The 25,202-nt window shown below is 43.7% G+C and overlaps 1 protein-coding gene across 1 annotated transcript; it reads left to right on the top strand.

Moving 5' to 3' along the window:
* Window positions 1-1,200: 1,200 nt before the first annotated feature.
* On the top strand, window positions 1,201-24,544 carry LOC139557738 (complement C1q-like protein 4). Its single transcript, XM_071372884.1, has 2 exons — window positions 1,201-2,991; window positions 24,040-24,544. The coding sequence occupies exons 1-2, from the start codon at window positions 2,431-2,433 to the stop codon at window positions 24,217-24,219; spliced, it is 741 nt and encodes a 246-aa protein (XP_071228985.1). The 5' UTR covers window positions 1,201-2,430; the 3' UTR covers window positions 24,220-24,544.
* The last annotated feature ends 658 nt before the right edge of the window (window positions 24,545-25,202 follow it).

The raw sequence follows: 25,202 nt of genomic DNA, 5'->3' as shown, positions 1-25,202 counted from the left end.
TTAGGCTACATTTCTAGCAAGTTCGGGTTGGTTATTTCCCTAATTTCTTGAAATCTATGTTGGACTTCATAGTTGCTTAGCTGGACTGACCTCAGTCGAAACAGGTCATCACTAGCTTCTATATCCACAAAGTCATAAACCCCGCCCATTTCTACAATTGATCTTCTTAAAATATGATTTTAAACCTAACTCTAAACTTAACCACACTGCTAAACGTATGCCTAACTCTAACCTTAAATAAAGACCAAGTTTGACTTTGTGGCTGTGGAGTTTGACTTTGTGGCTGTGGAATCTGACTTTGTGGCTATAGAAGCTAGTGGAAACCGTTGAAAGGGGATATTACCGTACAGGTGGTGGTGAGAAAAAGTGATTACTTATTCTGTCTCCTCGCTTCCCGGGCATCTCCTGCTTAAAAAGTGCGCGCGTCTCTTGGCTATTCATTTGGCACGCGAAGTTCCTCGTAGTGTCTGTTGGAGGATTCGTACCTGGATATAGTCGAGTCTAAGACGCCTGATGGAGAAATCTACTTGACTTTAGTTTCACTATAATAGGAAGACAGAGTGAGTAAAATAACTGTGCATGCTTTTCGTTTTTGTGTTTCGATTTCCCAGATTTATTTTGGAGAGAGAAATGTTTTAACAGTGATGGTAAAATGAATATAAATACTGTAGGCTATAAGCTAATAATAATAAGATACATAAGTATTTAATAAATATTATTACTTGACAATTGGAAATTAATTCAATTCCAATAGAAAATTGCACTTAATTAAATATTCAGGGATTCCTTGGGATGAATATAAAACTACATTTGTCAGATTATTGGATTTTGACCCAGTAAGACCTGATAAACATTTTAAATAATTGCCTAATTTGTGAATGTATCTTATCAAATCTGAAAAGAGGACATAAAAAATAAACCATGTCCTCCATGTAGAAATGACCAGTTTAAATTAGAGTTGTCAGTTTCAAGCCTCAATGAGCATTTGATTTGTAACTAGGTAGAGCATGATTAGGCATTGTGGTGCTCATGTGAATTTCCTTTCTTTTTCCGGCTTCAGACCAATCCCTGCTTCTCACTTATTTATTTTTTATTATCCTGTCCCATTAATATAACGGGACAGGATAATAAAAAAAGCGCAATCAAGAGATACAGTATATGAATGTATTTGTTTAATTCTTCATCTTTCCACAGACTTTGTGAGTCCATGAAGAGAGGAATACACCTTAGATCACAAAATAAAGATTTTATTGGTTTCTCGCCCCAGCACCCTCCATCTAGCTCTGGACGCCCTGTAATACTACTACCACCCTATAAACACACAGGACTAAAATGATTCTGACAGGAAGGCAACTCTGAACATATCGACTTTCTTTTCCCTTCTCTTCCTTCTGTTATTTGTTCTCTCAGTCATGCTGTATTCAGCGGAGAGACACCTCTGTTAGCTGAGTTTCTGTCATTCATAAGGCGAGCCCTTAGAAAAGCACAAGTGGTTTGTTGAAGAGACTGACAATTCTTTTTCTGCCGTCTACTGTACATAATTAGCTGAATTGGCAGTTGAAGTCGAATCAGCGATCTCTTGGTAAATTCTGATAACATAAGTTCACTATTGTACGTTCTCTTGGCCTGGGTTTGGTTGATGTTTGATGCGCAGAAAATAGGAGGAATTTGATCAAAGCGAAGACAAGAAGAACTCTGGAAGACAAGAGCAGGACAAAAGGTGAAAGAGGCTAAATGAAATGAACTATGTCAACTACAACATAGAGTTGTCTGAACACTGACTGCAGGTTTTAAACTACAACATAGAGTTGTCTGAACACTGACTCCAGGTTTTAAACTACAACATAGAGTTGTCTGAACACTGACTCCAGGTTTTAAACTACAACATAGAGTTGTCTGAACACTGACTCCAGGTTTTAAACTACAACATAGAGGTCTGAACACTGACTGCCGGTTTCAAACTACAACAAAGTGTTGTCTGAACACTGACTGCAGGTTTTAAACTACAACATAGAGTTGGCTGAACACTGACTGCAGGTTTAAAACTACAACATAGTGTTGTCTGAACACTGACTGCAGGTTTTAAAGAGTGAAATCCTGCTCCATCCCTTTCCCTTCATCATCCCCCTCTCTCCTGTTGTTCCTCTCTTCCCTTCTCTCCGTCTGCCATCTTCCTTTTCTCTCCCACATTCTACTCATGTTGTCTCAACGGACCCTTCTCTCTTGGCTGCTGACACCTGTTGGCCTAGTCTGAGAGCACCACAAACATACAGCAACCAGACCTCTCCATACCTTCCTTCCAGTCTTTCATATTCGGTCTATCTATAGTGCACCCTGGCACCCGGCACTATTCCGTCTAAGGGGGAGGAGGACTTTCTGACCCTGTCCGCTTCTCGGTTCAGCCGTCGGAAGCGTGCCATCGGAGCCGCCATGGGCGTGGCCATGGTTCTACTCCTCCTGATAGCCATCCCCCTATTGGTTCACACCATGAAAGGGGGAGGAGCTAGCCAAGGAAGTGGCGGCGGGGGGACCCATTATGAGATGCTGGGGAGCTGCAGAATGGTCTGTGACACTTATAGTACTGCCCAACCAGGCCAGGAGCTGACAGCCATGTCCCCTCAACCGGAATACCCCGGGAAGAAGAAGACGGGGTACCGCGGTGTCCCTGGGATCCCTGGTCCTCCAGGCGCCCGAGGACCCCCTGGGGAATCAGGCAAGCCAGGGCCACAGGGGCCTCCCGGCCCTGGACCTAATGGTTACCTCCCCTCCTACAGCCCCAAGATCGCCTTTTATGCAGGGCTAAGGAAACAGCACGAGGGCAGCGAGGTGTTGAAGTTTGATGATGTGGTAACCAATGTAGGGAACTACTATGAGCCTAGTACTGGGAAGTTCACCTGTCCTCTACCTGGTATCTACTTCTTCACCTACCATGTTCTGATGAGGGGCGGAGATGGGACCAGCATGTGGGCTGACTTGAAGAAGAACGGACAGGTAGGAGAGAGAGTGTGTGTGTGTGTGTGTGTGTGTGTATGTATATGTGTGTGCGTTTGTTCTTCATTGACCATCACCTCTGAGCAGTGGTGTAGTGGAGGGTACACACAGCCAGAGTTGGGTAAGTTACTTTCTAAATGCAATCCGTTACAGTTACTAGTTACCTGTCCAAAATTGTAATCAGTAATGTAATGTTTGGATTACCCAAACTCAGTAATGTAATCTGATTACTTTCCCCCTTAAGAGGCATTAGAAGAAGACAAAAAGGATCCATCAAATGCATTTGGTGTGTTATCCTAGTTGTCTCTGTCTTGTGACTCGCTCAGGTGGAACAAACTTGAACTTTATTCATTTAGAAAGCAGAAAGGTGTCATAATATATATTTTTTCTAAATTTCTGATTTTCTGATTACAAGATTTTGCTGGTAACGTAACTGATTACAGTTAACATTAAAAAAAAAATCTGATTACATTTAACTGATTACATGTAATCAATTACTCCCCAACCCTGTACGCAGGTATACACCATGTACCCGCTTATTTTTCAGTGGGCATTGCATATACTCCCCACAATGCATATCAAAGTTATGTAGTGGAGGTATACGCCGTATTAACTAATGAGGCTAATCAACTATTATTTCTTCACATTTTCTGTGCAGCAATGTGCACACAAATGTTCCAAAATACAATTTGCGGGAAAACACTGTTCTACTGCACATGCAAGCAGTTTCATGGACAGAGATGGAAATATCCATTAGAAATGTTGGTGATTCTGCTGGTGAGTCTCTGATCCACCTCTACGCAGACAACACCATTCTGTATACTTCTGGCCCTTCTTTGGACACTGTATTAACAAACCTCCAGACGAGCTTCAATGCCATACAACTCTCCTTCCGTGGCCTCCAACTGCTCTTAAATGCAAGTAAAACTAAATGCATGCTCTTCAACTGATCGCTGCCCGCCAGTCCAGCATCACTACTCTGGACGGTTCTGACTTAGAATATGTGGACAACTACAAATACCTAGGTGTATGGTTAGACTGTAAACTCTCCTTCCAGACTCACATTAAGCATCTCCAATCCAAAATTAAATCTAGAATCGGCTTCCTATTTCGCAACAAAGCATCCTTCACTCATGCTGCTAAACATACCCTCGTAAAACTGACTATTCTACCGATCCTTGACTTCGGCGATGTCATTTACAAAATAGCCTCCAACACTCTACTCAACAGATTGGATGCAGTCTATCACAGTGCCATCTGTTTTGTCACCAAAGCCCCATATACTACCCACCACTGCGACCTGTATGCTCTCGTTGGCTGGCCCTCGCTTCATATTCGTCGCCAAACCCACTGGCTCCAGGTATCTATACGTCTTTGCTATGTAAAGCCCCACCTTATCTCAGCTCACTAGTCACCATAGCAGCACCCACCCGTAGCACGCGCTCCAGCAGGTATATTTCACTGGTCACCCCCAAAGCCAATTCCTCCTTTGGCCGCCTTTCCTTCCAGTTTTCTGCTGCCAATGACTGGAACGAACTGCAAAAATCACTGAAGCTGGAGACTTATATCTCCCTCACTAACTTTAAGCACCAGCTGTCAGAGCAGCTCACAGATCACTGCACCTGTACATAGCCCTTCTGTAAATAGCCCATCCAACTACCTCATCCCCATACTGTTATTTATTTATTTATTGCTCCTTTGCACCCCAATATTTCTACTTGCACATTCATCTTCTGCACATCTATCACTCCAGTGTTTAATTGCTAAATTGTAATTATTTTGCCACTATGGCCTATTTATTGCCTTACCTCCCTTATCTTACCTCCTTTGCACACACTGTATATAGACTTTTTCTATTCTGTTATTGACTGTATGTTTGTTTATTCCATGTGTAACTCTGTGTTGTTGTTTGTGTCACACTGCTTTGCTTTATCTTGGCCAGGTTGCAGTTGTAAATGAGAACTTGTTCTCAACTAGCCTACCTGGTTAAATAAAGGTGAAATAAAATTTAAAAAAGAGGGGAGACCTAATGACTATCGTTGCTACAATAATACCTCTGGCTGCTCGACAGTGAAAGAAAAACAATAGAACAGGAGAACGCATGTAAGTCTTTAAAAAATGATTGCCTTCACATTTCTATGGTGGGATTTTGGCTATAGGCTACTTTGAAGCAAGGTAAGACTTGCCTCGTAATATGAAGTAAAGCATCCAGGTTTCAAACAATTAAGGAACAGGAAAAATATAGCAATGCTAATGATAGACCTAACCATATTCTGGTAGATGGAAAGACCTTCCCCAAAACTTTAATTACATGTTAATTAGCTACAAAGTAGTCTATGCTTAACTGGCAGAATTATATAATGATTATTTGCATTCATCCATTAATCTCATGTGCTACAGAAACACTGCTAACCAAACAAGAGTGCTAGGTGCCTGCACAACATTTCTTAGATTTTCCCAGACCTCAAAAGCTATTGGTTAGGATACGGCTCGCTCAACGCCCCGGCCCGTGTTCGATTCCCGGTCATGAAACTACTCTTTGGGGTGGCAGGTAGCTTAGTGGTTAGAGCGTTGGGCCAGTAACCGAAAGGTTGCTGGATTGAATCCCCAAGCTGACAAGGTAAATATCTGCCGTTCTGCCCCTGAACAAGGCAGTTAACCCACTGTTCCCCGGTCGGCTGTCATTGTAAATAAAATGTTGTTCTTAACTGTCTTGCCTAGTTAAATAAAGGTTTAAACATATTGTTGTGGACTTCGAAAATTCAGTTTTGTTGTTTTTCTACAAAAAAAGTGTGACTAATTTATCTGTTTCAATAGTAGGCCTACTGTTAGCCCACTTGCACAGTAGAGCTTGGGTTGGCTTGACTGTGAAAGACCAATACAGGCTTTATCATTCTAGTTCAACAGTGTATATCACTGTTTCTCATAGAATGTTTCACACAGGGAGCCTTTCCTTCGGGCCATTTGGAAAAATGTAAAAACCATTTCGAGTATGCCCACTTCTCCAGGCACCACTACACCACTGCCTCTGACTCTCACTTTCACCTTCGCTATGCAACATTTGTCACTTTTAATTCACATCACATTCCTCTGCATCTGTGGGCAGTAGCAACACGGTAGCAAAATATAGATCTAAGAAAATATTATCCATCATTAAAGAGAAGTGATGCTTCACACTTTAAAATCACAGCTACTAATATTTGCATTTCCACCAGTCATAGCCAAATGATGAGTGGCAGTATGCTGCCGTCGGTTGTCGCCAAAGGAAAGTCTAATTAGTAGATATTATACACCAGGGTTGTATCCCAAATGGCACCTTATTCCCTACATAGTGCACTACTTTTGACCAGAGCTCTATGAGCCCTAAAGTAGTGCACTATAAAGGGAATAGGGTGCCAATTGGGACACAGATTGTCACCTCAGATAGATACTGTAGATAAATAATGAAAGAGAAACTGACAGACCACTCATCCATCGGTCCCTCATTCTCTCTTTCCCCTGGTACTAATTAAAGACAGAGGGGCTGATTGGGGGGGAGAGGAAAAGAAGAGGCTTAGGATAAATCACTTTAATTTGAGGACTCTAACACAACTATGTTTTCATCTGAATTCATCAGTCACCACACTGACACGTTACCATTCAGTCCTCTGTGTGTCTTTTTCGGGCGCTGGGATAAAGTGGATGTCAAACTTCAGTTGGACATTGTGTACAATTGATTAATAAGGTGATCTAAATCTTATTCATCTTTAAATGTGTCCAAAGCCTGTATTTGTGTTTAGCAAACTCAGAAAGAGCTAACACGATATTTAAGATACCTACCTGGCTTCTGCTTTGTGTCATCCTATATTGTCATTCCAGTCATCTCATCATTCCATTAAATCATTCATAACTCTTAGATTAGATCCCCTGAAATAACTCTCCCCCCATATCCCCACTTCCCCCTCTACCTCCCTCTCATTCCTCTACCACCCTCTACTCCCAAATGCCCACATCCCTCTACCCCCCTTCTCTTCCACTCATACTCCCCTCTACCTCCTCTCCTTCTTGTCCATTGATTGTCCATTAATTAGAGTTTCACTCAATTAAATTATTTAACCTCACAGAGAGACCCAGGTCAATCTCACACACATCAGGTGGTCCCATTTAATTTAACAGTTTCTATAAAGACAGATCTTATATTCTGAAATTGGCTGAAAGGGACTCTTCACCACTTTTTGCCCTCATATTCAAAATCTGTCTCCAGCACCATATCATTGTCTATGTTCCACTCAAAATACATTAAAAAGAAAAGGCAAAGCCACACACTCAAGTAGCTCCGATGCTATAATGTATTCACTAACGTTACGACAGCAAACGTTCCACTCAAAATACCACATGAGATGATTTTTCCAGTTGACTGCAGCCTAGTTGATTCTCCAAGACAGTTGTTTTAGATTTATATTTCGCTTACTTAGGTATCAGAAACTAGTGGTGTCTGTATAGAAGTGTGGTGTCTGTTAATGTCAGATGCTCGATTAGATTCGAGCCGGACATTCGCGTATGCTTCTTTCCATCTCTTTTAAAATGTAGGTAAAAGATTAAAAGGAATGGGAGTCATATTCAGAACATTTAGTTATTGCTTGCTTTTCTAATGTCTACCGACTTTGTCAGCAGGCATGCCAGCTATATCATGACACAAGGTGAGACCCAGATGCAGATGGTTGGAGTCTTACAATGTTTATTATTAATCAAAAAGGCGTAGGCAAGAGAATGGTTGTGGACAGGCAAAAGGTCAAAACCAGATCAGAGTCCAGGAGGTACAGAGTGGCAGACAGGCTCGAGGTCAGGGCAGGCAGACTGGTCAGGCAGGCGGGTCCAGAGTCCAGAAACAGGCACGGGTCAAAACCGGGAGGACTAGAAAAAGGAGAATAGCAAAAAGCAGGAGAACGGGAAAAACGTTGGTTGACTTGGATAAACATACAAGATGAACTGGCACAGAGAGATAGGAAACACAAATATAAATCCACTGGGGAAAATCAGTGACACCTGGAGGGGGTGGAGACAATCACAAGGAAAGGTGAAACAGATCAGGGCGTGACAAGCTAAGATAGTTAGACAAGCTAGCTACTCTGACTAAATTGATAGCCTGAAATTGCTTCTTGGTACAGTGGCTAGTTATGAGGTAAATGAGATTCAGGTCACGGAGTCTACAGCCAGCCAGCCAGCCAGCCAGCCAGCCAGCCAGCCAGCCAGCCAGGGAGAGGTTCAGTTAATCCCTGTGTGGCTGTCCAGTGTCCACTCTAAGGTAGATTGATTAAGCGTGTGTGTGTGTGTGTGTGTGTGTGTGTGTGTGTGTGTGTGTGTGTGTGTGTGTGTGTGTGTGTGTGTGTGTGTGTGTGTGTGTGTGTGTGTGTGTGTGTGTGTGTGTGTGTGTGTGTGTGTGTGTGTGTGTGTGTGTGTGTGTGTGTGTGTGTGTGTGTGTGTGTGTGTGTGGAGGGGGGTTCTATGGAGCTATGGCTATGGTGCCCTTACAGTTTTTTGGTGCTATGGTGCCCTCAGAACAGCCTCAATTCATGAGGGCATGGACTCTACCATGTGCTGAAAGCGTTCCATGGGGATGCTGGTCCATGTTGACTTTAATGCTTCCCACAGTTGTGTCAAGTTGGCTGGATCTCCTTTGGGTGGTGGACCATTCTTAATACACAAAGGAAACTGCTGAGCGTGAAAAACCCAGCAGTGTTGCAGTTCTTGACACAAACGGATCTGCCCGGCATCTCCTACCAAACCCCGTTCAAAGGCTCTTCAATCTTCTGTCTTACCCATTCACCCTCTGAATGGCACACATTCACAATTCATGTCTCAATTGTCTCAAGGCTTAAAAATCCTTCTTTAACCTGTCTCCTCCCCTTCATCTACACTGATTGAAGTGGATTTAACAAGTGACATCAATAAGGGATCATAGCTTTCACTTGGATTCACCTGGTCAGTCACAGAAAGAGCAGGTGTTCCTAATGTTTTGTACATTCAGTTTTATGTGGCTGTTATAGTAGTGTTGTATATACTGCATGCTCTATGTGGTGGTTAACAGTTTAAAACATGATCTGATTAACTGATTGAGTTCATCTACTCCCCTGCTCCTTATGTGGTATTGTGTTTGTGTTACTATAGCATATCAGGTTTGACCAAGGTAATAATATAGACAAAAGTAATAAAGGCAATATATATATATATATATATACTCTTTAAAATGTGTTTTCTTATACAGTATATTTATATACTGTATAAGCAACAACAATAACAATAATTGATTGTCATCTCTAAAGGTTAGCTTGTCATTCTGCTAGACATCCTGTAGTGACGAGCCAATATCACATTAGCATCTCGTATTGCTGTGACTTCCCATTGACAGACAGCATATGTCATCCACCTCATTATTTTGGTCAGGGTGCTTTTCCCCTCAGGCATAGTCGGAGGGAGGCTGCAGTTAGAAACGTTGGCACTTGGCCACTTTTGATTTCCCCTAAAACACAAAGGAGTAGCCATCACTACTATATTATTTTATAAGGTATTTAACATTATGTATTATATAAAGTATGATTGTTGGGAGCAGGGGCTTTTATTGTAGCAATATCGCTCCAATATGTTGAAGGATTATTAATGTAAGTCTGCTATTTTTGCTCGTATTTGTCACGATCGTCTTTAGGTGAAAGAGAGGACCAAGGTGCAGCGTGATATAAATACATCTTCTATTTATTTGAAGATGAGACGAACACTAATACAAACTAGACAAAACAACAAACGACCGTGAAGCTAACAAACGAAAGTGCACACACAAGCTACTAACGTCAAACATAGACAATTACCCACAACCTACCTAATGCCTATGGCTGCCTAAATATGGCTCTCAACCAGAGACAACTAATGACAGCTGTCTCTAATTGAGAACCAATCCAGGCAACCATAGACATACATAAACACCTACACTGAACACAACCCCATGAAATCTACAAAAAAAAACTATACAATACAAACACCCTATACGAGACAAAAACACACAAACATCCCCCATGTCACACCCTGACCTAAAATAATAAAGAAAACAAAGATAACTAAGGCCAGGGCGTGACAGTATTGGTGAAACAGAGAGACAGAGATATGTGAGGGAGGCATGGTAGGATTATGAAGGAGATAAATGTGAAGGTGGGGACTGAGATGGAGCAATAGAAAGAGATTAGAACAACCCATGAAAGAGCTGGCCACTCCCCCAGAGAAGCCAGCAGAACAGCCCACACCAGATCCTGACCACAGCCTCAACACCACAGCAGAACAGCCCACACCAGATCCTGACCACAGCCTCAACACCACAGCAGAACAGCCCACACCAGATCCTGACCACAGCCTCAACACCACAGCAGAACAGCCCACACCAGATCCTGACCACAGCCTCAACACCACAGCAGAACAGCCCACACCAGATCCTGACCACAGCCTCAACACCACAGCAGAACAGCCCACACCAGATCCTGACCACAGCCTCAACACCACAGCAGAACAGCCCACACCAGATCCTGACCACAGCCTCAACACCACAGCAGAACAGCCCACACCAGATCCTGACCACAGCCTCAACACCACAGCAGAACAGCCCACACCAGATCCTGACCACAGCCTCAACACCACAGCAGAACAGCCCACACCAGATCCTGACCACAGCCTCAACACCACAGCAGAACAGCCCACACCAGATCCTGACCACAGCCTCAACACCACAGCAGAACAGCCCACACCAGATCCTGACCACAGCCTCAACACCACAGCAGAACAGCCCACACCAGACCCTGACCACAGCCTCAACACCACAGCAGAACAGCCCACACCAGACCCTGACCACAGCCTCAACACCACAGCAGAACAGCCCACACCAGATCCTGACCACAGCCTCAACACCACAGCAGAACAGCCCACACCAGATCCTGACCACAGCCTCAACACCACAGCAGAACAGCCCACACCATACCCTGACCACAGCCTCAACACCACAGCAGAACAGCCCACACCAGATCCTGACCACAGCCTCAACACCACAGCAGAACAGCCCACACCAGATCCTGACCACAGCCTCAACACCACAGCAGAACAGCCCACACCAGATCCTGACCACAGCCTCAACACCACAGCAGAACAGCCCACACCAGACCCTGACCACAGCCTCAACACCACAGCAGAACAGCCCACACCAGATCCTGACCACAGCCTCAACACCACAGCAGAACAGCCCACACCAGATCCTGACCACAGCCTCAACACCACAGCAGGACAGCCCACACCAGATCCTGACCACAGCCTCAACACCACAGCAGAACAGCCCACACCAGACCCTGACCACAGCCTCAACACCACAGCAGAACAGCCCACACCAGATCCTGACCACAGCCTCAACACCACAGCAGAACAGCCCACACCAGATCCTGACCACAGCCTCAACACCACAGCAGAACAGCCCACACCAGATCCTGACCACAGCCTCAACACCACAGCAGAACAGCCCACACCAGATCCTGACCACAGCCTCAACACCACAGCAGAACAGCCCACAGCAGATCCTGACCACAGCCTCAACACCACAGCAGAACAGCCCACACCAGATCCTGACCACAGCCTCAACACCACAGCAGAACAGCCCACACCAGATCCTGACCACAGCCTCAACACCACAGCAGAACAGACAAATGGCTCCCTCCTAGCAGCCCCCATGAAAACCCCTCGACACCCACTGAGGACACACAAAAGCCACAGATTGTACTCCTTATGGACTCGAATGGGAAATACATACAAGAAAATGAACTTTTCCACGAACACACAGCGGTGCCCAAATACTCAGCGTTCCCTCACCTGCTATCTGATGGTCAACTAGGGTCACCCAGCCACGTAATAGTTCACACAGGCACAAACGACCCGAGAGCACAGCAAGAAAGGGTGGCCACAGCACTCAAGGGAGTGGTTGAAAAGCTTTTTCCACTTTCCCCAATGCAAATCAAATGTCTACTGTTTGGTGCTTCTGTCCCCAACCAAGGAGGGCCTACAGTCCTACTGTCAGACTTGGGCCCTGACGGTGAATCTCAGTAAGACAAAAATAATGGTGTTCCAAAAAAGTTCCAATATGCAGTACAACAAATACAAGTTCAATCTAGACACTGTTGCCCAAATAACTATACCTACCTCGGCCTAAACATGAACACCACAGGTAACTTCCACAAGGCTGTGAACGATCTAAGAGACAAGACAAGTAGGGCCTTCTCAGACATCAAAAGGAACATAAAACTCACATCTCAAATAGGATCTGTGTAAAAATACTTCAATAAGTTATAGAACCCTTTGCCCTCTATTGTTATGAGGTCTGGAGTCCACTCACCAATCAAGAATTCACAAAATGGGACAAACACTCAATTGAAACTGCATGCAGAATTAAAAAAGATATACTTAGTGTAAAATCCCAAACAATACATTCAGAGCAGAATTAGGACTATACCAGATAGTTATCAACATCCAGAAAAGAGCTGTTACATTCTACAACCACCTAAAAGGAAGCGATGCCCACACATTCCACCACAAAGTCCTCACCTACAGAGAGACAAACCTAGAGAAAAGTCCCCTCAGCTAGCTGGTTCTGGGGCTCTGTTCACAAAGACAAACACAAACACAAACAGACCCCACAGAGCCCCAGGACAGCAACACAATTAGACCCAACCAAATTATGAGAAAGCAAAAATATAATTATTTGACACACTGGAAAGAATCAAACAAAAAACAGAGCAAACTAGAATGCTATTTGGCCCTAAACAGAGAGTACACAGTGGCAGAACACCTGACCACTGTGACTGACCCAAAACTAAGAAAATTCTTGACTATGTACAGACTCAGTAAGCATTGATTTGCCTTGCCGTAGGCAGACCTAGCTCTCAAGAGAAGACAGGCTATGTGCACACTGCCCACAAAATGAAGTGAAACTGAGCTGTACTTCCTAACCTTCTGCCAAATGTTTGACCACATTAGAGATACATATTTCCCACAGATCGCAGAGACCCACAAAGAATTTGAAAACAAATCAAACATTGCTAAACTCCCATATCTGTTAGGTGAAATACCACAGTGTGCAAACACTGCAGCAAGATTTGTGGCCCGTTGCCATGAGAAAAGGACAACCAGTGGAGCACAAACAACATTTAAATACCACCAATATTTCTCTGTTTATTCGTACTACAACTATTTGCACATCACTAAATTACTGTACATAGCTCATAATATAACACTTGAAATGTCTTTATCTTTTTGAAAACTTTTTGAGTACAATGTTTACTGTTAATTTTGACTAGTTTTCTATTGATGTTGTTTTGTGTCTTCACTTTTGTTCTTTGTTTATTTCACTTGCTTTGGCAACACGTTTCCCATGTCAATAAACCCTCTGAATTGAGAGAGAGAGAGAGAGAGAGAGAGAGAGAGAGAGAGAGACAAGAAAAATTGAGATCAACAGGGAGATGGAGATGGCCAGGGGAGGGGGAATGAGCTCCTCCATGTGTGGCCGCCACACTGAGCTGATCCTGGGGCTGTGAGGAGAAAGGAGGCCCCTGGGGGCCAGCATAGAGCCTGGGGCTGTCTCTCTTGTCTCTGGCTAGCCCTGGCCCTTTCATTACAGGGCTTCTGGTAAACGGGCCTGGGAGGGAGGGAGGGGGTAGCAGCTGCACTGTCATTTTATATACAACCCAAGATGTGTGAACAAATGTGTCGAAAGAGACAGACAAGGATAGATGAAATGAGAATCTGAAAAAAGAAGGGGCAGAGGGAATTTTTTAAATGTAACTTTTATTTAACTAGGCAAGTCAGTTAAGAGCAAATTCTTCTTTACAATGACAGCCTACCCCGGCGATGCTGGGCCAATTGTACACCGCCCTATGGGACTCCCGATCAGAACAGATGTGGTGCAGCCTGGATTTGAACCAGTGACTGCAGTGATGCCTCTTGCTCTGAGATGCAGTACAGTAGACCGCTGCGCCACTCGGGAGCAACTCAGGAGCCATTCGGGAGGTGGGGATAGGGTAATAAACTGATCAAGCACGGCTATTCTGTGAGACCGGCAGGGAGATGTGAGGGTATACAAAGTTACCTTTTTATCTGTGGTGCCTTGGTTCACTGGTAATAAAACTGACAGGATTCATTGGCTGTGATATACTGACCTCTTAGAGGGAAGACAATAGAAAAGTAGCTCTTAAACTCTCTCTCTTTCTGCCGCACATGGCAAGACAAGACAGGTGGGAGTATGGGGGAGGGGGGGAGCGTGGGGGGCGGGCTGAGAGAGAGAGAGAAGGAGAGAGAGAGAGAGAGAGAGAGAGAGAGAGAGAGAGAGAGAGAGAGAGAGAGAGAGAGAGAGAGAGAGAGAGAGAGAGAGAGAGAGATGATAGCGGGGTGAACAGGCAGTGGCTCGGGTGGTTGTTGTCGTTGATGATTTTTTTTTGGCCTTCCTTTGACATCGGGTGCTGTAGGGCAGGTATTTTGCCCCCGCACTACCCTCTGGAGAGCCTTGTGGTTGAGGGCAGTGCAGTTGCCGTACCAGGCGGTGATACAGCCTGACAGGATGCTCTCGATTGTGCATCTGTAGAAGTTTGTGAGGGTTTTAGGTGACACGCAACATTTCTTCAGCCTCCTGAGGTTGAAGAGGCGCTCTTGCGCCTTCTTCACCACGCTGTCTGTGTGGGTGAACCATTTCAGTTTGTACGTGATGTGTACACAGAGGAACTTAAAACTTAAAACTTTCCACCTTCTCCACTATTGTCCCGGCGATGTGGATAGGATGGTGCTCCCTCTGCTGTTTCCTGAAGTCCACAATCATCTCCTTTGTTTTGTTGACGTTGAGTGAGAGGACACCAAATTCCAAGGGCCCACACCTTCTCCCTGTAAGCTGTCTCGTTGTTGTTGGTAATCAAGCCTTCTTGTCTGCAAACTTGAGGATTGAGTTGGAGGCGTACATGGCCACGCAGTCATGGGTGAACAGGGAGTACAGGAGAGGGCTGAGAACACACCCTTGTGGGGTCCCAGTGTTGAGGATCAGCGGGGTGGAGATGTTGTTTCCTACCTTCACCACCTGGGGGCTGCCAGTCAGAAAGTCCAGGACCCAGTTGCACAGGGCAGGGTCGAGACCCAGGGTCACAAGCTTAATGATGTCACTTGATAAATACACTGTTCCTAATGTTTGGTATGTATGTAATTACTATGGCAAGAAATATAAAAAGATGTCTATTTTGAGAGATTTATATTACATAATCATTAACTCTTTTGTTGGTTGTCTCGAAGTATGAAATACAGGTTATATCACAGGTTATATCAATTTCTACAGAAAACCCAGCGATTTGAGCTCACATATTGAAATCCATTATACAGAGAGAAGCACAGTGTACAGCCAGAGTCAGAGCTTCCTTAGCTACAATACCCTGAAGGCTAATTATAATGCATTTCAGCAGCTCTACCATGTCCATGTCTGGACCCCAAATAACACCCTATTCCCTTTATAGCGCATTACTTTAAGCCAGGGCCCATATGGCTGTGGTCAAAATTTGTGCACTATGTAGGGAATAGGGTGCTATTTGGGAAGCACACCATGTCACTTCTACCTGGAGTTAATACAGGTTCTGGTCATTACAGAGTGGCCGTGTGAAACCACTTTCATATGATCTATTAAAAGAGTATAAAATGACTGGTTAAAAAGACCCAGGGAAAGATTACATCTGAGGCAATGAATTTGTCCACTTTGAACATTTTATATAATATGCACATCGTCCATAGCACGTCGTCCATTACTTCCAGATAATGTACAGGGCGTCAGCGGGCTTCCCTTACATACCAGTTGTGTCACGACAGTGATATAACATAGATATCATTGGTATTCCTTGTTTATGACAATACTCAAGGAACCACCCAGCTGGCACATTTGGTTCCTTGGAAGTTGTCGGAGTGTACCTTTTTGGTTTCACATTGGGTCTGGGAACAAAGCCATACGTTTCTTGACCGGTAAAACTGAACGTTTTTTAAACGAAGTTAACATTTCGCCTGTTCTGGGAACGTTCATTTTTAGGTTGCAGGGAGGTTCTGGGAACGTTTTACTTTGGTTGTCTCAAAGTTTTTGCTGGGGGGTTTTATTAAGGTTTTGAGAACAGAAATTATAGGGTATTTGGAGGTAATTAAATAACATTCTGAGAACACGTTTCAATAAGACTTTTAATAACACTGCTAGCTTATTTTGGGTTAACCGTTTTGAACTACAAGCACAAATAGGACACTCATTTGCTTAGGCATTAATCATGTAAACACATTTATTTCAATTTTAATTTTGCACGGCATCAGTGAGATTTGAACATATGACCTTCTGTTCGCTATCCATGGAATTAGTCCACTGCACTACAAGAATGGAGTTAGCATGCTATGTTTGTTTTTTACTCGTACAAAGCTGTGTATTTTTGTCTATTTAAACACCCCATTTCAAAGAAACGAGCACTCATTATGATCAGGTGGGACCACACTTAACAAGATAGAGGATAGAGAGAGTTTTGTTGACACTGAGAACAGAATGTACAAAACATTAGGAACACCTTCCTAATATTGAGTTGCACCCACCTTTGCCTCAATTTGTCACGGCATGGACTTTATTTCCCTTTCTACAAGGTGTTGAAAGTGTTCCACAGGAATGCTGGTCCATGTTGAGTACAATGCTTCCCGCAGTCGTGTCAAGTTCGCTGGATCTCCTTTGGGTGGTGGACCATTCTTGATACAATGAGGAAACTGTTGAGCGTGAAAAATCCAGCAGCGTTGCAGTTCTTCACACAAACCAGTGTGCCTGGCACCTTCTATCATACCCCGTTCAAAGGCACTTAATTAACCCTATTCACCCTCTGAATGGCACACATACACAATCCATCTCTCAATTGTCTCAAGGCTTAAAAATCATTCTTTAACCTCTCCTCTCCTTCATCTACACTGATTGAAGTGGATTTAACAAGTGACATCAAAAAAGGGATCATAGCTTTCACCTGGATTCACCTGATCAGTCTATGCCATGGAAAGAGCAGGTGTTCCTAATGTTTTGTACAGTCAGTGTTTTGTACACTCATGTTTAAAAAAAAATAACATTCTTAGAATGTTCTTTGAATGTTACTAAGGTTTTCTCATGTTTTTTTATGGAAAGTTTTCTTAATGTTCCAAGAACATGACTTTAAATAGAAGCATGAGGAAACCTGCAGAAAACGTTATGCTGAAGTACTGAAATGTCCACAGATGTTTCTTAAGCGCTAGCTGGATATCCTGCACCATTCCCAGAAAGTTGTGGGACGGTTGTATGCAAAATAATCATAGGACAACCACGCTCTCACCAAGATCTAAGATACATGGTTCTCAGATCGTTATGTGCTAGCTGAGCAGGGATGGACTCGGACCAGAAAACAGCCCGGCCATTTGTAACCAACCGGACCATTTTTTCCCCCTTCAAGGCCCCCATACTGGCCCATTCTATTGCCTTAGACAAATAATGACATTTCTGCACTTAAACCACAATTTAGACAGGCCCACTGGGCTTAAGATGGACCAGCCCATCTGGCATTTGCTAGAATTGCCCTATGTCCATTCAGTCTCTGTGAGGGACTGTACATTCATAGATTAATGATAGCACCATCACAAAGTTAATGAGGGGTTAGGGGAGATGTTGCCTTTAAGAAGTATAGCATGACATATTACCGCTCCATGATATATTATAATACATAGCTGCATTAGCATAGATAAGGCAATTGCAAATGTGGTAGAATGTTAAATACCAAATCTTTATTTATTTAAATGGCAATAGGAGAGAAAACACTGCTGTCACCATCATAACCATATCATAACCTGTCGGCACCATGTCACCACCATAACCTCTAACTTCAACCACACGTCATGTCCCCTAACAGCAAGAAGGAAACCTACCACTAAAACAGACACAAATATCCCCTGGAGGAATCACATCCCAGTCTTTGGATTCATTAATTACTATACCGATTTCACCTAATTCAAACAGACATCGATAATTAGTACACAAATGCAACGTCTAGGCAATGTTTAGAGCCATTCTCTTGTTCTCTCTCTAATGCCTTATGCACTTGTCTGGACATCGTGACATGTTCAGTGTGTGGGTGTCTATATATCTGTCTTGTGGTGTTATCTCAGTCTGGCCCTCACAACACTCACCTCCCTATTGCCTCGTCCCTCAGCCCATTGTCTACCAACCTCCATTAACACATCTATCTTCCTCTCCTCTCGTCCCCTGATCTCTCTCTCTCTTTCTCTGTTCCTCTTCCTTCCTGTCTCTCTGTTGACCAACTTATCTTGTTTTGTCATCCTTTTACCGTCATGCTTTTTCAGGTTTTGCATCTCGGTCATGTTTCTTTTTCTCTGGTCCTCCATTCCCCTGCCTCACTGTATGACTGACTATCTTTCCTTTATTATATCCCTCTATCTATCCCTCTGACTGCCCACAGAGCAACACAGTGTTAGAAAGGGTGGACAAAAACCCTTTCAAACTTACACAACAGCCTCTCTCAACAAGCCTGTTAATACGATGACATTTTTTTTTTATTTATTTAACCTTTATTTAACCAGGTAGGCAAATTGAGAACACGTTCTCATTTACAATTGCGACCTGGCCAAGATAAAGCAAAGCAGTTCGACACATACAACAACACATAGTTACACATGGAGTAAAACAAACATATAGTCAATAATACAGTGAAAAAAAATAAGTCTATATACAATGTGAGCAAGTGAGGTGAGATAAGGGAGGTGAAGGCAAACAAATATATGTATAAATAAATAAAATAAATAAATAAAAATATAAAAGGCCATGGAGGTGAAGTGAATACAACACAGCAAGTAAAATAAAACAAAAAAAAACCCTGGAATGGTTGGTTTGCAGCGGACATGGTCTGTTGAGTGTGACTTACACAGAATGTGGGACCAGTGTTCAGGAATCAGTGTTCTTTTGTTAGAGTGCCCACCTTGAGATTGGAAGGTTGGGGGTTCAATCCCGTGTTGAGTCATACCAAAGTGGGACCCGATGCCTCTCTGCTTGGCACTCAGCATTAACAAGATGGATTGTGGGTAAGGCTCAATGGGCCATTCTGGCTTAGACAAGGCTTACTTTCTAATGATTAGTCAGCAATGTACTTAGCATATATATATATATCAGAATGCACCTTGTTGGGGAGAAGGACATAAGGGCTCATACATGCTTATAAAGCATTATTATATTTGTTAGATTTATGTAAAGTGTTACCAATGGCACAGTAAAGTAGCGTGATTGAGTGACATGACGTTAGTTGAGCTGCAGATCATACCGGCCTGTCGTGCCGTGTCTTGGAGATATGCGTCGGTCGTCTGGGGTGCTGACAGAGATCGAGTGGTCTATGCTCAGCACTCACACCGTGGCTGCCTAGACATGAAGCCTGACAGATAGATACAAGGTCAGTTAGGCCACTGATGCCAGACAGACAGTATGTCTATGGAGTTGAGATATAAATCTTACATACTCACTCCTCTTTTTTAAGACTGTAATTGTGTAGCTTTCCGTCAGAGTATGACATCACCTGGTTGGTTAGTGCTGCCCGACTATCTGACAGGTCCTTGTACAGACTGCACTGGATAAACAGACGGGATCTAGCCTCTGACCTCTTCCTCGATCACAACCATATTGTCTGTTATTGGTCCTCAGAGAACGCAGAACTGATCACACACCCTGTTATTGGTCCTCAGAGCTGATCACACACCCTGTTATTGGTCCTCAGAGAACGCAGAACTGATCACACACCCTGTTATTGGTCCTCAGAGGACGCAGAGCTGATCACACACCCTGTTATTGGTCCTCAGAGAACGCAGAGCTGATCACACACCCTGTTATTGGTCCTCAGAGGATGCAGAGCTGATCACACACCCTGTTATTGGTCCTCAGAGAACGCAGAGCTGATCACACACCCTGTTATTGGTCCTCAGAGGATGCAGAGCTGATCACACACCCTGTTATTGGTCCTCAGAGAACGCAGAGCTGATCACACACCCTGTTATTGGTCCTCAGAGAACGCAGAGCTGATCACACACCCTGTTATTGGTCCTCAGAGAACGCAGAGCTGATCACACACCCTGTTATTGGTCCTCAGAGAACGCAGAGCTGATCACACACCCTGTTATTGGTCCTCAGAGAACGCAGAGCTGATCACACACCCTGTTATTGGTCCTCAGAGAACGCAGAGCTGATCACACACCCTGTTATTGGTCCTCAGAGAACCCAGAGCTGATCACACACCCTGTTATTGGTCCTCAGAGAACGCAGAGCTGATCACACACCCTGTTATTGGTCCTCAGAGGACACAGAGCTGATCACACACCCTGTTATTGGTCCTCAGAGAACCCAGAGCTGATCACACACCCTGTTATTGGTCCTCAGAGAGCTGCTGTAGCTGTGGATGGGGCTCTCGGACCTGTGTAATGAAGCAGAAGGCTGATTGGCTAGTGTAGAATAGATGAGGATGAGGTGTTCACATGGGACAATGGGTAGTCTACAGCAGTGGTCACCATCCTTTTCTGAGTGAAGATCACTTTCGCAGTCAAAAAGCTTGCTGAGATCTAGCGCTCAGAATTTAAACATGACTTAAAATGTATCATTAACCTAATAAAAACGGTTCTGTAGGAAGTTTGTTCGGTAGGCCTAATACATTATCACAGCATATTGGCTATATGCATGGCCTGCCAATATTGTTCTTCTCAGACCATATTAGATTTAAAAACTCAAGCTTTGATAACAAAATAGATAAATTGGTGTAGTACTTGTGACGCACAGCTGAGCATTAATTGAAATAATTTGCATTCTTATTTTACTGGACTGATGCTACCTGCATCGGATGGTCATGGTGCTTTCAAGACAACTGGGAACTTGAAGAAAAGAAACGAGGTCAAATCGTGACGTCAGTGATCTTCAGGTCAGAAAGTCGGAGCTCTAGAAAGATGCCAGACTTTCCAACTTGGTATTCCAAGTTGGAAGACCTTTAAAAAGATTTTAACCAGTCGGATCTTGTTTTTTTCAGAGTTCCCAGTTGTCTTGAACGCACTGAAGTCGGAAGTCGGAGATTCTTGAGTTCAAAGTTGTTTTGAACTGGTCATTAGTCTCAGCAGAGGTAGAGAGAGAGCAGCAGAGGGTTCGCCTCTCACGGTCCCTGCTATCTCCTTCCTTTCCTCCGGTGAGAGTGACCAGAGAGGGGGGACACCCTTCCACCTGATGGTGAAACTCGAGTCGCACGGCATCATCCTCATACACAAATTCATGTAGTTCCTATGACCAGAGAAAGTGAAATAATCCTCAATATTAAAATATACAGTTGAAGTCGGAAGTTTACATACACTTAGGTTGGAGTCATTAAAAATCGTTTTTCAACCACTCCACAAATTTCTTGTTAACAAACTATAGTTTTGGCAAGTCGGTTAGGACATCTACTTTGTGCATGACACAAGTAATTTTTCCAACAATTTTTTACAGACAGATTATTTCACTTATATCTGACCCACTGTATCACAATTCCAGTGGGTCAGAAGTTTACATACAGTTGACTGTGCCTTTAAACAGCTTGGAAAATGACAGAAAATTATGTCATGGCTTTAGAAGCTTTTGATAGACTAATTGACATCATTTGAGTCAATTGGAGGTGTACCTGTGGATGTATTTCAAGGCCTACCTTCAAACGCAGTGCCTCTTTGCTTGACATCATGGGAAAATCAAAAGAAATTAGCCTGAACTCTACAAAATATTGTAGACCTCCACAAGTCTGGTTCATCCTTGGGAGCAATTTCCAAACACCTGAAGGTACCATGTTCATCTGTACAAACAATAGTACGCAAGTATAAACACCATGGGACCACTCAGCCGTCATACCTCTCAGGAAGGAGACGCGTTCTGTCTCCTAGAGATGAACCTACTTTGGTGCGAAAAGTGCAAATCAATCCCAGAACAACAGCAAAGGACCTTATGAAGATGCTGGAGGAAACAGATACAAAGTATCTATATCCACAGTAAAACCAGTCTTATATCGACATAACCGTGAAAGGCCGCTTAGCAAGGAAGAAGCCACTGCTCCAAAACCGCCATAAAAAAAGCCAGACTACGGTTTGCAACTGCACATGGGGACAAAGATGGTACTTTTTGGAGAAATGTCCTCTGGTCTGATGAAACAAAAATAGAACTGTTTGGCCATAATGAGCATCATTATGTTTGGAGGAAAAAGGGGGAGGCTTGCAAGCCGAAGAACACCATCCCAACCGTGAAGCACAGGGGTGGCAGCATCATGTTGTGGTGGTACTTTGCTACAGGTGGGACTGGTGCACTTCACAAAATAGATGGCATCATGAGGTAGGAAAATTATGTGGATATATTGAAGCAACATCTCAAGACATCAGTCAGGAAGTTAAAGCTTGGTCGCAAATGGGTCTTCCAAATGGACAATGTCACCAAGCATACTTCCAAAGTTGTGGCAAAATGGCTTAAGGACCATAAAGTCAAGGTATTGGAGTGGCCATCACAAAGGCCTGACCTCAATCCCATAGAACATTTGTGGGCAGAACTGAAAAAGCGTGTGCGAGCAAGGAGGCCTACAAACCTGACTCAGTTACACCAGCTCTGTCAGGAGGAATGGGTCAAAATTCACCCAACTTATTGTGGGAAGCTTGTGGAAGGCTACCTGAAACGTTTGACCCAAGTTAAACAATTTTAAGGCAATACTACCAAATACTAATTGAGTGTATGTAAACTTCTGACCAACTGGGAATGTGATGAAAGAAATAAAGGCTGAAATAATCATTCTCTCTACTATTATTCTGGCATTTCACATTCTTAAAATAAAGTGGTGATCCTAACTGACCTAAGACAGGGAATTTTTACTTGGATTAAATGTCAGAAATGGTGAAAAACTGAGTTCAAATATATTTGGCTAAGGTGCATGTAAACTTCCGACTTCAACTGTAGATGACGAAATGCTAATAATAATAAAAACACAGGGCTATTAATAGCCTACACCTGGCTACTCATTCATTGTAGCTGCAGCGCGAGCGTTTTATATTTTGTAATAGTGTTGAATAAAAACAGTTTTGACAGTGCTGAATAAAAACTTAGACATGAACTCAATCAAAACAGTCTCTCTCAGGTCATGATTTTAAAAGTTATTCAATCTCACGTAGGCTAGTATCAAACTAATGAAATGTTTGGTGATCGATCTGGAATGCCTTGAAGATCAACCAGTCGATCGCGATCGACCGGTTAGCGACCACTGGTCTACAGGGATGGAAGTCAAGAAGTCAGGCAGTCAGGTCTAGAAACAGCAACAGTATCTTCCCCCAGCAGCTGTTGACCTGCTGCTTATGATGTAAACGCACTAGCGCTAATAGCAGAGCTCAATATGCATGGTATTGAGTGTCTATCTACGTCCCAAATGGCACCCTATTTCCTTTATAGTGCACCACTTTTGACCAGGGCCTATAGTGCACTAATAGGGAGATATTTGGGATAGATCCACTGTGTCCAGCCCAGTCTGAGCCTCCTTCCATTTGCATGCTGGTGGGGAGCTCAGTCTGTATTGACCCGCAGGCAGTGGATCTTTACTTGTTTCTTAACACATTTAATTGGGTTTACTCGTGTGGACACGGAGACACAAATGCATTGATTAAGTTACTATTACAAAGCAGGAGGGGGGGGGTTGCCTATTGTAAAGCTATAACCTTGATGGTTTCAACACATGACATTTGCTCTGTCTGTCTGTCTGTCTGTCTGTCTGTCTGTCTGTCTGTCTGTCTGTCTGTCTGTCTGTCTGTCTGTCTGTCTGTCTGTCTGTCTGTCTGTCTGTCTGTGTGTGTGTGTGTGTGTCTGTCTGTCTGTGTGTTTGTGTGTGTGTGTGTGTGTGTGTGTGTGTGTGTGTGTGTGTGTGTGTGTGTGTGTGTGTGTGTGTGTGTGTGTGTGTGAGACAGGTGAGGGCCAGTGCCATCGCCCAGGATGCGGACCAGAACTATGACTATGCGTCTAACAGTGTGATCCTGCATCTAGACGTGGGGGACGAGGTGTGTGTACAGCTGGACGGGGGGAAGGTCCATGGAGGAAACACCAACAAATACAGCACATTCTCTGGGTTCCTCATCTACCCTGACTGACTGACTGACCTGACTGAGTGACTGAATTGACCAACCTGACTGACCTTCACAACTTTAAAAAGACAAGAGAGGCTGTGGGCGGACTGGAGGAGCTGAAGGCAACACAGACAGATGCAGACACACACACACACACACACACACACACACACACACACACACACACACACACACACACACACACACACACACACACACACACACACACACACACACACACACACACACACACACACACACACACACACACACACACACACACAAACAGTACACACAAACATACATAAAAAACGTGCATACATACAGTACCAGTCAAAAGTTTGGACACACCTACTCATTCAAGGGTTTTTCTTTATTTTTTACTATTTTCTACATTGTAGAATAATAGTGAGACATCAAAACTATGACATAACACATATGGAATCATGTAGTAACCGAAAAGGTGTTAAACAAATGATAATATATTTATATTTGTATTTCTTCAAAGTAGCCACCCTTTGCCTTGATGACAGCTTTGCACACTCTTGGAATTCTCTCAACCAGCTTCACCTGGAATGCTTTTCTAACAGTCTTGAAGGAGCTCCCACATATGCTGAGCACTTGTTGGCTGCTTTTCCTTCACTCTGCGGTCCAATTCATCCCAAACCATCTCAATTCGGTTGAGGTCGGGTGATTGTGGAGGCCAGGTCATCTGATGCAGCACTCTATCACTCTCCTTCTTGGTCAAATAGCCTTTACACAGCCTAGAGGTGTGTTGGGTCATTGTCCCGTTGAAAAACAAATGATAGTCCCACTAAATGCAAACCAGATGGGATGGCGTATCGCTGTAGAATGCTGTGGTAGCCATGCTGGTTAAGTGTGCCTTGAATACTAAATAAATCACTGACAGTGTCACCAGCAAAGCACCCCCACACCATCACACCTCCTCCTCCATGCTTCATGGTGGGAACCACACTTGCAGAGATCATCCGTTCACCTACTCTGCG

The sequence above is a fragment of the Salvelinus alpinus genome, chromosome 28, assembly GCF_045679555.1.
Source record: "Salvelinus alpinus chromosome 28, SLU_Salpinus.1, whole genome shotgun sequence".
Taxonomy (NCBI): domain Eukaryota; kingdom Metazoa; phylum Chordata; class Actinopteri; order Salmoniformes; family Salmonidae; genus Salvelinus; species Salvelinus alpinus.
The sequence above is the reverse complement of the archived record's forward strand: the minus strand, read 5'-3'. Positions and strand labels throughout refer to the sequence as shown.

Coding starts and splice junctions, on each gene's coding strand:
- LOC139557738 (XM_071372884.1), top strand. CDS start 2,431: ATGGGCGTGGCCATGGTTCTACTCCTCCTGATAGCCATCCCCCTATTG. Junction 2,992..24,039: donor ACTTGAAGAAGAACGGACAG/GTAGGAGAGAGA, acceptor TGTGTGAGACAG/GTGAGGGCCAGTGCCATCGC.